Source organism: Buceros rhinoceros, unplaced genomic scaffold (assembly GCF_000710305.1).
Source record: "Buceros rhinoceros silvestris isolate BGI_N320 unplaced genomic scaffold, ASM71030v1 scaffold1095, whole genome shotgun sequence".
NCBI classification, from domain to species: Eukaryota; Metazoa; Chordata; class Aves; order Bucerotiformes; family Bucerotidae; genus Buceros; species Buceros rhinoceros.
Window position 1 is genome coordinate 35,018 of NW_010413238.1, and position 14,930 is coordinate 49,947.

The following is a 14,930-nucleotide window of genomic DNA, read 5'->3' on the forward strand; positions in this document are numbered from 1 at the left end:
CGGGAAGAATAGCACATGAGAATACACTTTAACGACAACCAGTAAAAATGAGGGTACTTGCACAACAGTCTTTTATGGAATGAGAGCAAGAAGTAGAATTGAGCCTCAGTCAATAATCTCTCAGAAGGAATGCTCATATGATGGGACAAATACACATTTTTTTAAGTTTAAATCACACTTTCATTCTATATTTCCTTGCTATTACCTAGAAGATCTATTATATTGAAATTAATTCATCTTACTATGAGGAAAATAAAAATGTGTACAAGTTACGACACAAAATAGATACTCCTGTTCACCCAAAACATTAATAGAATACAAAAAGAATGATTACTCATTTGAAAAAAGTCACCTGCCTCCCAGTACTACTACTCTAAGCCATTTATTGATTCACCATTATATTCTGAGAAAATTATTAAGTATCTGTAGTCTCTCCTCCTATGCATTAATGACAAATGTTCACTGCACTGCTTGGGATTTTTTTCTAAAACCTGACAGCAATTGCACATTACTGTATTTGTACTAAATATTCTCTGCTTTAAATTATTTCATGGGCTTCATCAATCCTACCTAACGTTGTCATGCCTTTGAATGTAAATCTTGTGGAAAATCCTTTCAGGAGGCTTCAGGAAATCTTCCTTCATTTCCATTGCAACATTCCTGGGCAAAAGACTCATCAAGAGACGTTCCTAAAAAAAAATGTAAACAACATCAGATTTGTGGTATAGTATCCAACCATTAATCAGAAGTTTTAAACTAGCAAACTGCACAATCTTTTCCTAATCTAGTCTACTTTGTGAAAATTTCCATTGCATAAATAATGTGAACAATTATCCAAAACTTCTGCAGACTGTGTGGGTGCCTTTTACAAGTCTTCTTCACTAAAAAAAAAAATATCAAAAAACTATACAGAAAGGGAAGAGCCAGCTTCAAGAGTAGATAACTGTCCATAATTTTCATTAGCAACGAACGTTAATAATAACAACTTACTTTATTTTGAGCAACATTTATCTGTCTAGGAAAGACTTCGCAGGATCATTTGCTATCCTTCTGTGTGCCTTATTTCTGAATCTAATGAAAGCGTTACATTACAAAGAGTATGACAGCTGGTTATTAAGCAGCAAGTGTGGATGACAGATTTATCCACTGCCTGAATCAGCAGAACAGTTATAAACGTACAGTTTTAAAGGCATCTTATCCAGTGTGGCAATGTCTTTTCCAGCCAGCTCAGTAACTGAATGCATCATTACAAGCTCGTGGTTAAACACATCTCCTCTTGCTACATCCACAGAGATTTTTAACATGGGTCACTGACTTGCATAAAAAGGACCTCTAACATTTTGTATCTTGTCAGTATAGGCTATGAAGTTTTTCCACAAATACTGGCACATTCACAGGTACCACCCGGAAAACTTGCAGCAGATGTTCTTAGGTATTGTTAAGGTGTCCTTAGATACCTTCTTAAGTTTTGTTTTCACACAGAAAACATTTCCCATTTAAAATGCATTTCCAAGCACATCCATCAGACCTGCTAGCTCCAGCCTTTGCAAAAGCCTGAGTGAATTTCACATAACCACATCTGATCTGGTTCGGGAATTCCACATTCCAGAGAACACAGGGAAAGTCTGGAACAAGGAAGATGTATGCTTGGTGGAAGAGGATTAGGTCAGGGAATACTTAAGCAAACTGTACATATATAAGTCCACATGCCCTAATGGAGGGCACCCACAAGCACTGAGGGAGCTCACAGATGTCACTGCAAGGCCACTCTTGATAATCTTTGATCAAACATGGTGACTGGGAAAAGTGCCTGAAAACTGAAGGAAAGAAAATGCCACTCATATTTTCAAGAATGCCAAGAAGGAGGACTCAAGGAACTATAGCCAGTCAGTTTCACCCTGAGTCCTGGAAAAGTGATGGAGCAGCTCATCCTGGAAACCAGGGTGTTGGACCAGATGAACTAGAGCATTCCTCTCCTACTTCAATTATTCTGTGAGTCTGTTATCTGATGATCAAGACCCACCGTAATGGCAGATGCAAAACATCACATAAGTGCAGCTCTCAGCCAAACTACATCCTCCTTTTATTTAATGACATTAAATAAATAAGGAGTAACAATTAACAGTGAGAAGAGGATATCTGCACGGACAAACGCTTTTTGTTGCTCACATCCACACACTCACCAGCCACCAGATGATACTCAAAGGGTTTCTAATTTTATAGTTCCTTCTGGAAGAAGACACATTGAATATTTATATCACCAAGGAGTAAGTTAAAATTTGCAGAACTGCCATGATACTTACTTTAGACTAATATTCCTTCTTATGTTTGTAGCAGTTCATGTGGACTTGAGCCTAAGAATCATCAACTAATTCTATTTCTTACAGTCTTATATGTTTACTGAGAATATTGCAAAGAATATGATGGAATTAAATATTTGTTAACAGTTTATCCATATATCAATTTCAGATTAACCAGATAGATAGTCTCACATCTTGGTAGAAAATGGTTTATTCCCATAATTTTTATGTTAAATTAATTAAGTATGCTTGTATCTCTTCAGCAGAATTATATTTGGGTAACCCAAAATCTGGGTTAAAATCCAAAACAAATAATTTTGTCAACATGGAATCTTATTAAGCTCCGGTGCCCACTACTTGTGTCTTGCAGTTAATTTACTGTTTTAACTGAAATATACTGAGATTGTAAAATGAACTGACCACCTATCAGCCAATAGAGAATTCACACATGAGAGAAATTTTGGCTGATGATTAAATTCTCTGGCACTTAAATTGGCAAAAATTCCAAAGGATGCTGGAATTTCACAAGAATCATCCTGGATGCCAATTTTATGTGTGGTAAGTACAAAATCCTCACTGTAGCTTCTCTACTAGTGAGCATATTAGACAAGATCTTTGCCATTTTGCTGAAATGGATAAGTAATTCTAAAACTGTTACGGAGAAGGAGTGGGGTTTTAGCTTCTGTTTCCTAGAAAGCCAGACTAAAACAAACAGACAAACAAACAAACAATACATTGACAGACTCTTAGGGAGACCAGTGCTGACCGAATAGTTCTTCTATGGTCTGTAAGCACAATTACAATACAAGATGTGAATAAAAAACTCACGGATAACTTCTGCAGTGGGTGGCAAATAGCACAGAAGCCAGGCAAGTAATAACAATGATTACTGTGAAGGTAACATTGGAGAGCTGCAGGATGTGGCACTTGAAACAACACTGAAACCTGCAGATGTGAGATGTATTATGGGAGGCTACAAAAATGGTGATTCCTATACATGTTAGCTTGACTATTATGAGACCAAAAGGGAGCTTTTGAAAATCCTGCATCAGATTGTGGTGGCTTGCTTTTTTCATCTATGGGAAAAAAAAAAAGGGCTGGGGGGGGAGGGCATAAAAAGATGGATTACTGAGGAAGAATCGTAGAGTCTTTACAAAGAGGGTTAGCAGCCTCAGACTCACCAAGTAAGGAAAAAGTCAATCATGGCTTTCTCAAAAAGCAGACACTGCTGACCTTGCAGGCCAAGAAGGGAAGCAGCATCATGTCTGTAAAGAATTTTCGCTGGAAAAGGAACTGGAAAATATAAGAAACAACCACACAGTGAAAAGTATTGAAGCACTAAAAAAAAAAAAAATTAAAGACAGCATCTAGCTCTCTTGAAAAAAGATATAAGAAAAGTCTCTTCTTTTTGGGGCAAAATCTCGTCTGTCAAGCAAAGCAGTATTGTCTTTCAGGTCATCCTAAGGAATTCTCAAGGAAGGACTCAGAGGTTTGGAGCTGCAAGAGCGAATTCAAGTACACCAAATACAGTTGTTGGAAAGTTTGGGAAAGGGCTCTGCCTAGATCTCTCATCACAGCAAATCCTACCATCATTGTCTGATATTTTTCATTGTTTCTGTATGGCAGATCCAACTGAAAACCACACTAAAAGGAAAACTAGATGTTCATGGCTGCATAGTGCACTGAATGGAACAAGGGACAGCCCTGGAGCCAGGCACATTTGTGGTGACATTTGCGCTTGAGTCATTGCCTCTGATGGGGATGGGTGGTGATAGGAAAAAAATTGAAAGAGTGAGACAGAGAGCACTAATCAATTAGCAACAGCTTTGACTAGAATGAAACAACACTAATGCTGCAGACCTTACTGGTGACAACTGATTTTGTATTGAGGTAGCCTCAACTTGTGGCATATTCTAAATCAGAGGGCCTAGGAGAGCTTTTCACCTTTCTAACTCATCCACAATGCTGTTTAGGCTTATTTCAGCTGGTTTCTAACCAGAAAACTAGATCTTGGCCTTATGACCAACTTGTGCTATTTTAGGAATATGTACTCTCTTCTTCTCCTGTTGTAAATCTTCATTCAGCATTAACATGGTTTAAAGTGAAATGACATGCTGAGAAAAAAAGATTCTTTTCAGAGATTGTAATTGTCTGTCAATGATTTTGCATTCCCTGCACAAATCTCACTAAGAAACGAAAATGACAGATGGGGACCTGTAACTCCTTAATTCACAGAATTTTTCATTAAATTTGTATTTTAAATTGCCAGTCCTAGCCTGGGTTTTGGAATATCCAAACTGGGCTGCCTCTGTCAACTGCCTTATCTTCATTAATGGGGATTTCTGCAACATTAATGAAGACTTAGTTAATTTTGAAAAGGATACTTGATTAAAAAAAAAAAAATCCAGATTTCTTTCTCTCACAGCAAGGAAGCATTGCTAGAAATAAAAGAAGGAACAATCAATCATTTGACTCCAAGGCAAATCAAAATGAGCATACCGGCCAATTAGGAATTGCTCAGTGTTACCTTGGCACTATTCGACAACTAGCATCATTATGCATGGTGCATGGAAAGGAAACATGCAAAGGTGGAGGAAAAAAATTGTTTCCCATTGTTTATGGCCAACAGACCCTATATTACTACTTGTTTGAAACATTCTCAACCCTAATTGCAAGTACAGGTTCTTGTACTGCAATTCTCTCTCTGGGTTGGACCTGGGGAACAACTTTAATAGCCTCACATTTATTCAAGACTTGGATAGATAAAGCCACAGCTGACCAGATGTGTGTTGCTGGCAGTCCTGCCATGAGGTGATGATTGGACTGGATGATCTCTAGAGGTCCCTTCTGACCATTGTGTAGCAAGGGGGACAACAGCACAAGGATGAGGAGTGGAGGGTGCCTGTGGCTTCCTGATGAGGCCTGAAGCCATGCTGCCACCTTATCACATGAAAGTGTGGCTTCTAAAATAGCAGGGGAGCTCAAGGCTCAGCACCATCTAGCAGTACTGTGATTTCTCTTTACTGAGAGAGGAAGAAAGAAGCAAGCAGACAACAGAGACTGTTGAAGCAGCAGTTTCCATCATCTGCACGTTCTGTTCTACCCCACACTCTCTTCAGCTTCCCAGTTTGGGGGCTTCTCAATACAACTCCCTCTTCCATGCCCATCTCTGGCCTGGAAAGCTTCTTCCACCTGCACTCTGGCTCTGCTTTTACGGGCGTCCCCGGTCCATGTTCCTAACACATTTCTTGTCCCTGTCTCCAAATGAAGATGCCTGTCCCCCTCCCATTTTTAAAACCATTGTCTTTCGTATTTTACTGCTTCTTCCAAACACTTATGACTTTCTGAAAGTCTCTTTGAAATTTTCACCTTGATTCCACCATTTCATGCAGCTCCCCAACACTAGCCAGTCCAATACCAATTTCACTTCCTATTGTACAAAAAGATTTATTTGGACATCTGTATGGGAAAAGAATGTGATACATTTTCAAATTCCTTCAGCAAGTCATAAATCATTTATGAATCCACTCTCCATTCATCAAAAAAGAAGGCTAAAATGCAGAAAAATGTCTTAATGTTCTCAGCCAGCATTCTCTCCTTTCTTTCCCATTACCTGCTGTGTAGTTGTGAGGCGTCACAACTTTCTACTCATAAACTGGATGCATTTGCTGTACTTCTCGATGCTAAATTGTATTCCTGCAGATTATCATGTGAGATAAATAGAAAACCAATGGAAATTGTATTTACAGTCAGTGTAGACTATTTTATCAAAGGAAAGAGTTGCCATTTTTTTCTGATACAGAAGGAAAGCAAGCAAAGGAACTGTAGCATGGCTTCAAAGCTGTGGGGTCTCATGTTTCTTTGGTTCTTTGAAGCTTACTGCTCTTTGTCAGCTAATGATACTGTATATGCACAAGTAGTGGAATTCATTTCGAGAAACATTTATTTCTGCTTCTTGTAAGCTGGAAAACAATAACAGCAGATTTCATTAATGAATTATTTTCAAATAAACTATGCTATGCCCTTTCAATTAAGAAGAAAAGCATTGTTAAAGACGGTGATTTTTTAAGAGCCACAAGGTGGCAATGTTTCAGAATGTTCCAGAGATTTCTTGAAAAAACGTATTTATCAGTAAGTCATTATTACAATCGAAATCATTAAAGACCATTCATAAAGCTGCCATTTAATGCACAGATTTTGAGTAGTAACAGGATGGCTAACAACACGCAGTTATGGTAGATGATCAATATACTGTGTACGAACTACAAGATGGATTCAGGATGAGTAGACCTATACCAGAACAATTTGTCACCTTTCTACGGTTCGCTCTATATTTTTATATAAATAAAGGCGGTATATATCATCAGCATAATGTTTAATAATGCTTTGATAGATTTCACGTGGAACATTATTAGTTACAACAGACAAGGTAAGACTTTGTGAAAGAATTAGGGAAGGGTGAAGTCTTGGCTAAAACAGAGAGAGCAATGGGCAGCATGGAATGCAGAAGCATCAGGCTGCAGAGCCATTAAGAGACCATTAAACTGCTGGAAGGTACAAACTTCACAGGACAGCATACAAGAAGCAGAATGATAAAAATAAGGAAAACTCAGCAGTATGTTTTGCCTTTTAGGTATCATCCACAAAAATACATGAGATAAAATGAGTTGGAAACATCTGCATGTAAAAAAGCTTCAGATACCCACTGAGCACTGAATGACTATGGAGTATTTATGTGACACTGCCATAAAAAGGCAAATGTGATTCCAGAATGGACTTGAAGATTACTAGTAAGATAATTTGAGATCAGCTCCACAAATCTTGTTCGGACAGGAACAAGAGCAGAAAGAGACTATGAGGATAAAAAGTTAAACTAGAAAAAGAACAGCCTGTTTTCTTGGCTGCCCTCATATCTATTAAATCAGAATGCTCTAGAAATATATCAGTAAGGATTAATCTTCAGAAAGGAAAGTTAACAGCACTGACACCAGATATAAACTGGCAATGAATAAATGACAGAAATATCAGCCTGTTATTAATCTTTTTACTTTCACCCCATATCCTTAGTTTGAAACCTAGCTGCCAAAATCCAATATATCCACAAAACTATTACAGAAAACCTGACAGAAAAAAGATGTATTACCATTTCAGTTAACAGAAGGCTGCCTACTTGAATTTGAGTAAGAAGAAGCTAAATTCACATAACCAAACAGTGCCTTTATACTTAACGCGTCTTTCTCTGCCCTACTATAGTGCAGGCAAGTAGCCATACAGATATAATCAGACCATTTTCTAGAGCAGATAACCTGAAACCCTCCTTGTTGCTGGCAGGGAAAAAGGAATAGCATTTCTGCAGTACATTGCAAGGGACAGGTATTTCTCGACTCTAGTATTGATAATCTCTTCAAAGCGAATCCTTCAAACTAGGTGTGGAACTGCATTGTTTGTCTCTTCTCTGTGAAGGCATAAACAGATAGAGGAAAACAAGAAAAGGCAGGGAGAAAACCAAAGCAGTGTAAAAAATCTTTGCCTTTCTGCAATGAACATGGAGAAGGAAGAGAGAGGTCTGAAAACTTCTTGGGAGCAACGATCAGTGACAGAATGATCAGAATTATGGAATCATATCCTTAAAACACACACTTTCAAATATACTCAGTACTCTTCTTTGGGGAACTGGAGTTAGGAGATAAAGAATATAGTCTGAACAGAAACTGCGTGTTTTAGTCTTGGTCATTGTTCTGTTCAAAAGATGAAGGGGTCAGCAAAGACATGCTACCAGCCACAGAAACATTTAGAGAAGGTTAGTGGCTATGGGAAGATAGGAATATCATATATGTGAAAATATATACTAGGAAAACAAAAAATGTTCAAATGGGAGTTTTTTAAGTTTTTCTTACATATTAAATGTTAGTTTAACAAGCATACTTGTTTCTATCTATCAAGCTCCAGAAGGATTTTAATAAGTGCGTTCTTGATGGTATATCAGTGAAGATGAAACTTTTTTTTGGCACAGAACAGTCACTGAACGTACCATACTAAATTTTCCTATGTGGAAAGAAAACATCTTGCCCATTCTCTTGCAGAGTCAGGAAGGCCAGGTTTCATCTTTCAGTGAAATGACATCCTCATAGTAGCATTGACTGTATTCATATGTGTTGAGTGTATATGTTAAAAACAAAATGACACACTTAGAGCACAAGCTTCAAAATTTTAATTTCTTTATAAAAAGGCTTTTCTGGTTCAAATAAAGAAGGGCCTTGTCCCGGTTTGTGTTAATTCTGTTCAGTGATTTTACTCTTCAGCTCAGTCTCTGCTAAGTGACTGCACTTGCTGAAGTTAACAGCATATTTTTCCAGACAGTGTCTGTTTCAAGAAGTAACAGTGCTTGATGCTTACAGTTAGTAACAGGATTGGGCTGCAGAAAGGCTCTTGCTTATACTCGCTGCTGTGGTGACCAAAGTCACTGCTAAATCCTGTGTGCCACAGTGTGGATGCAGTACTTAGAGGATGCATCTGCAGAGAGGAGCGGACAGGACAGGTGACCCTAAACTGACTAACAAGTCGTTCCATTCCATAGCTGTCACATTGGGTATAAAGCTGAGGGCTCACAATGGTCAAGCTCTCTTCTTCAATGGCCAGTGTTCAAGGAGGACTCTGGAGGAGGCCTTCAATTCCAGTCCATGCATTCCTGAACCCAGTTCCAGAATCCAGCTCCAGCCTCTGGTTCCCATCTGCTCCTGAGTCCAATTTGGGACTTCCTCAGTGGCTGCCCACAGTATCAGTGGTGATAGTGATGTCGTTGCCATCAGGTGGGTGGGTTTGGTATTGGTTTTGTATATATTTATATATATTTCATGTTATTATTACTATTGTTTCATTAAAGTAGTGTTTGTTTTCTTTTGCAATCTGTAAGTCTCTCTTCTGTATTCCCCTTCTCTTCCTCTTTGGGGAGGGAGAGGGTTTAAGAGAAAGCATCCATGATTCATCTAGTGGCTGGCCTGTCCATAACCCTTGACAGTCCTTAAAAATTAGGAAGAGCACAAATCATCTGCCAGTGTCGTGATCAGAGGGAACACGGAAGCATTAATGCAATTCCTGCAGTCAAGACACACGTGAGCTCAGGTTTCTTGGAGGCCGAAGTGCTGCACAAGGTGATATGTTCCACATGAACACACCTGGGACAACAATCCTGACGTACCTCTCTCTTCTTTTCTTCTGGAGATGCTAGGAAGGTTGCATTGCAAGCAACAGCAGCTTCACTCACACTATATCCTTCCAGGGTACACGGAACTGCAGACAGAGCTACACTGGCTCACCCCTTGTTGTACTAAGTTTCCACTACAGTTACAGGTTTACCTCTTTCGATTCCACACCTATGTCTGATTTGTTCCACTAACATAACACTGAATACGTGGGCTAGGCACATATGTATTCCTCAAAAAAGTCACAGACCTCACCCTTCAGCAAGGTAGACATAACCCTCTTTTTTGCACTCTCTAATCCTTCTTTCCCCAACTAGTGGGATTTTTCTCGAAGAACATGCAACGTCTTACAGCTTGAGATGGTACTGGGACTGTGGTACTCTCTGCTTTTTCTCTGCCCCATGAGATAATGACATCCTCTCACTACACTCCTTCTCCTAAACACTGGTATCTCCACCAGCTCCACAAAGATTTGTGGCAAACCTGCTGTCATCTGCTCTGGCACCTTGCTGAGAAATAGGGCCAGTGCAGGGGAGCAGGGTTAGAAAGGGTGCAGGCATCTCACTATTGGAGCAGCTAAGGGTCCGAAAAGGGGGAAGACTCAGCGGAGCATTAAGGACACATGCTGCCATAGTACTGGTGCTTCACAACATTGCTGTTGTCTGGTAACTTAGAGCTGCAGTAGCCACTGAATGTCAGTATCTGCCCTTTCTTATTACAAATTTTCGCCACTTGGTGAAACAAGCAAGAACTCTTCAGTAAAGATAAAGTTTCTGATTGTTAGTGAGCTCAGTAGTGGGCGTAAGCAGATTAAGGATTTAAAAAAAACCAGGAACCTGAAGTCAAAAGCAATCATTTTAGAGCCTATGTAAGACATACTAAGCGGTAGGCAGTTAGCATGTCCTTTTTCAAAAGCACAGATGCCTTTAGTATAGCAATATGAAACAAAGCACAGCACAAAACAGTAAAATGGGATAGATCCCAAAATATCCAGACACTAAGATATAATATTTTGCTTTGAAAAATCTAGAATTTTTATAATCTTGATTAGAAAAATCTAAAAGCTTTTCTCCTTTGCCATTTGTTCCCCTTTTGTCTTCCCAGAGCAGGAAAGTGAGCCTAACCCACCAGCAGAGAATCTCAGTGCTTTTCTAAGAGGAAAACAAGAAGCAACTGCAAACATGCTGAGGAAGCAATGAGTGAATTCACTCAATTAAAATAACAATGTGACTCAGATTTGGCTCATTATTACTTTGTCAAACTGGGAAATTCCTAATCAAACGTGCCTGAAGGGAAGTTAAACTCCAAATGAAATCAGTTTATATTGAAGAAGTAATGAGGAACAGAAACCTTGGAAAGAATTTAAATTACGTGATAGACAGAAGTTCACTCTAGAATGGCAAAACTGAAAAAATAAAATTGCCTTAGAATGTACTTTTTGCCAGTTAATGGGATATGATCTTGCTTGTTTCCATCACAGAATGTTGACCGAAAGGAACAGGCAAAATGTCTATGAGAGTACACGTGTGCAAACAGCGTATACTGTCACACACTGGAATGAAGGCAAAGTGCCCAGTTCAGTATCCTGTTCATGGAGATAATCTGTGCTTAAGCAGTAACATAGCAACTCAGCAACCATTTGGCAAACTGCACATGTGGCTAGGCCAGCTGCTGTAGTGTGAAGCAATTACGTGGCAGAGCTGCTAGTCTCTGGTGAACTGCCTTGCATTTGAAGAGTGGCACAAGAAAAGTTCTGCCAAGCTTGTGTTAAAACTTTAGCTAGCATTTTGTTGTAGCTAAAACACTTCCAGAAGTGAAAACAAATCTGTGGACAACAGTAAAAATTACATGTCAGAGAACTTTCCTGATGACATTTTAAAGCTCCCTATGAACTCCTACTGCTGAGGGAAGAACATCAGGAATCACTCCTGAGGTTGCATTTATTTTATATGGCATCCTACTAAAATACTTAAAAACATTGCATGAGCAGCTGTGCAGCTCCACTCTCATGGGTATTGCTCTAAATTTAGAAATCAGCCATAAGAAAATACTTCTGAAGTATTTGTCTTATTTGTCTTACTGTTTAACTTAAGGATTTGATGTACTACAGTTAGTGTTCTTACCTATGATAATTTGCCTTAGCAACTGTTAGCCCTGATGTTATCTACTAAAAACTGTATGGTAGTGTATTTTTAATTATCTAATGACAGATTCATGTGCTTTTATTTGTCCTTTGTCCTCCATTCTCTCTAATGGAAAATACATAGAGCAGGTAGGAAAAATAAACTGAAGAATTCACAGTCAAACAACACCAGCATATTTGATTGTCTGTTCTTTGAAAGAGAACATACTTGAATAGTATGCTAGATTACAAGCTTCACTTTTACTTGGCCAAAGTTAGGTGAGAAGAATCCCAACAGTAAGCCAAACAACACTGCTTCTGACACTAACCACATTCAGATCAGATGTTTACTCGACATAAAAAGAGGTGTAAACTGAGCTGTAAAATTCTATCACGTCTACTATACCATGCCTTGCAAGGGGTAACAAACATTTCCTAATGGCTTCAGGTTGAAACCAAAGCCTTCTATCCAATGGTTTGCATTTAACCTCACCAGCCCTCAGATTTATTATTTGCTGTATGAAGGATAGACACGTGCATGACTATTACAGGACTGGAGACTGACAGATGTTAGACAGCGGAAAGCTTCTGCACAATTATTACTGTATGGGAGAGAGAAATGTGCCTCCACACTACTTTTATGGGCAAAAGGTAGGAGGTGGACCAGGGGTGCCACATAATAGGATAAAGGTAGCCAACAGCTCATCTCAGCTTTGTGTAAAGGCCTAAGCAGCTAAAGATGGCAAACCAAGTAGAGAGAAGGGTAAGTTCCCATCTTTGCTGCTATTTGTCTAAAAGGCACTGCTGGCCTGTCTGCACATGCGGGTGTGAAGCCCTGTGGCTCCAACTGAGAGCCTGAAATTGTAACACTCCTTTTTTTCTCTTTCCCCTGACCCTGGAAAAGAACAAATAGATTTTTGAAGGTGGACTTTCCAATGCAAGGTTGTGGTTAGAAGACACAATAAATTCAATTTTAAGCCCCCTTGTAACATAGACCACAGTGCTAATGTGCTACAGGCTCACCCTGTCAGCTAAAATTAGTTACTCCACCTCCATTTTTCAAAGATTGTACTGGCTGGCTTTTGCAGAGGATCAGCTATCATCTCTTCTGCAAAATCAGGATCGTCTCCCTGTTGCACACTAGATAATTTCACAGAACATGTTTTTGTGCCCACACATCTATGCTGCAGGGTGATTTGTTGATGCAAAGAAACAGTATGAATGATTACGGAAACAAGGCCTGTGTTTTAATGATAAATTTCTTATTTTCTTCTGCACTGCAATGAAAAAAACCCGCAAGATTCTGAGAATAAAAAGTATGGGAAATGTGAGGAGAACTTGATTATGCATTGATAAGCATGCTTTCAGGCACCCTAGAAATTACTTCTGCCTGAGGCTGTGCAAATAACTAATTCTTCAGTTTGGCTGCTGAATTGGAATTTTAAAAAATCAGCAATGTGTTATCCATTACCAGAATGAAAGTCCAACATGATTTGTTTTATTCAAACATAATGTTGTATTTTTTCCCCTTTTTTTCTTAACTGCTTGAAATTAAACAGAACAGACAAAACCACTGGAGGGTTGTTGGAGGTGTAGGAGCAGGAACTAATACACATATTCAAAATGTGTAATACCTAGAATAAATTGTCTTGAAGGGAGATCTGAACCCAGCAGGGAATTTGAATCCAAAACATCCTAGAGCAGTAGGTCAGACTCATGGCATCTTTTACTGGCACCATTTAATTTTCCGTGAATTCATTTTCCATTAATCAAATCTTTGATTCAGTGATGTCCCAGTTACTTTACGCAATGTTAAGATATTGCCCTAAAATGCAGCAGATACTTGGAATGCATACACATAATCACTCAGACACTTGTATGCACAACTCAGCATTACATCTACAGAATGTAGCTACCTTCAGATGATCTAGTGAACATGTACAGAAGCACTGCAGAGCAACACTGAGGTGCTAATCTGTCTCCCAGAACCAGCGTCGCTGCACTAGCGCGGTGTTGTACTAGCAAACGGAACAACCCTACCTCTCAGGAAAGCTAGACTACCCGGAGAGCCATGCTTCTGGCCCTGAAGAGCTGGCTGTCTCAGCCCAGTGCTTCCTAACTCCCTGTAATTTTTAGTGCTTCCTTCAGCTTCTTATGTTAAAGTCTGTAATAAACTTAAATTTCTTGCACTCAGGTGCAGTACACAACCATTACATGAAAGATAGGTGTCACCACTATATTCTGCCAATGGTTAGTCAGGTTAAATGTGAATTCACAAACAGTTCTTCGGACAATAAATCACCCACTCTGGAGATTTTGCTATTCTCCCATTATCATGTTCTAATAGTGAGCAAGTAATATCATTAAATATTACAAAAGTAATATTTAAGAGGGAAGGAAAGATCTAACTAAGTTGCTTGAAGGATGGTCTTTATTTGGCAAAAAATATTTACATGTTTATTTAATTGCATTACTTATGCAATTATAAACCAGTGAAGATATCTAAGCTGGTTTTGTGGGTTTTCGATGTTTGCTTGAAGGCAAACATTTTTGCAGCCTTCCTCACAGGAAAACAATAGGCACTTTTCTCATCAGTCTGTGCTGCAGCAAGTGCATTTCACTGAAAGAATTTATGAGTACAGCCTTTATCTCCAAATCTGATGAATGGATACACATAAAAATATTCTTATTGTGGGCGAAGGAAAAAAATGAGTAAGATTCGTTATACGGTTGGCAAGATTGAGGTAGGAAATAGCTTCTGTATATAAGGAGACTAAACAGGCTACAACTTTTCAGCTTGGAAAGAGAGATGTGTGGGGTTATGAAAGAACTCCACAGTGTTGTGATTGGCATGGGAAAGGTTACTATAGAATGATTACTCATAATATATCACAAAACAAGAGCTGGAGAGCACACAATCAAGACACCATCAGACACCAAGTCTATGACAACTAAAAAGAAGGTCTGTTTCACAGAAGGAATAATTAGAGTGAAATTCATCATCACAGAACTGTGGGGAGGACAATACACACACACTGAAAGACAGCCTAGGAAAATGGAAAATGGGAGACTACAGGCCTTTAAGCACAGTGGCCCAGTTGCACTTCAAATTAAGACGGTTTCAGAATTACAGTGCTACTACTTCCTCAGAGCACAGCACAACTTCAGGAGCCACCACACTGGGAATCAATACATGGTGAGCACAACTTCCTTGTTAGTTTCCCCTCTGAATCAGACAGCAAGCGGTCTCCATCAGCAGGAGATTCCATCTTCCTCTACACTGAACATGTCCCCATTCCTCATTCC

At 39.1% G+C, this 14,930-nt stretch overlaps 1 protein-coding gene across 1 annotated transcript in view; it reads right to left on the bottom strand.

The window, feature by feature from the left end:
* LOC104493882 (adenylate cyclase type 1-like) overlaps window positions 1-14,930 on the bottom strand; it is a 47,400-nt gene that overhangs the window by 27,414 nt on the left and 5,056 nt on the right. The window contains exon 3 of the mRNA XM_010136644.1: window positions 571-689. Within this exon, the coding sequence (XP_010134946.1) occupies window positions 571-689 (119 nt within the window). The remainder of the gene's footprint in view (window positions 1-570; window positions 690-14,930) is intronic.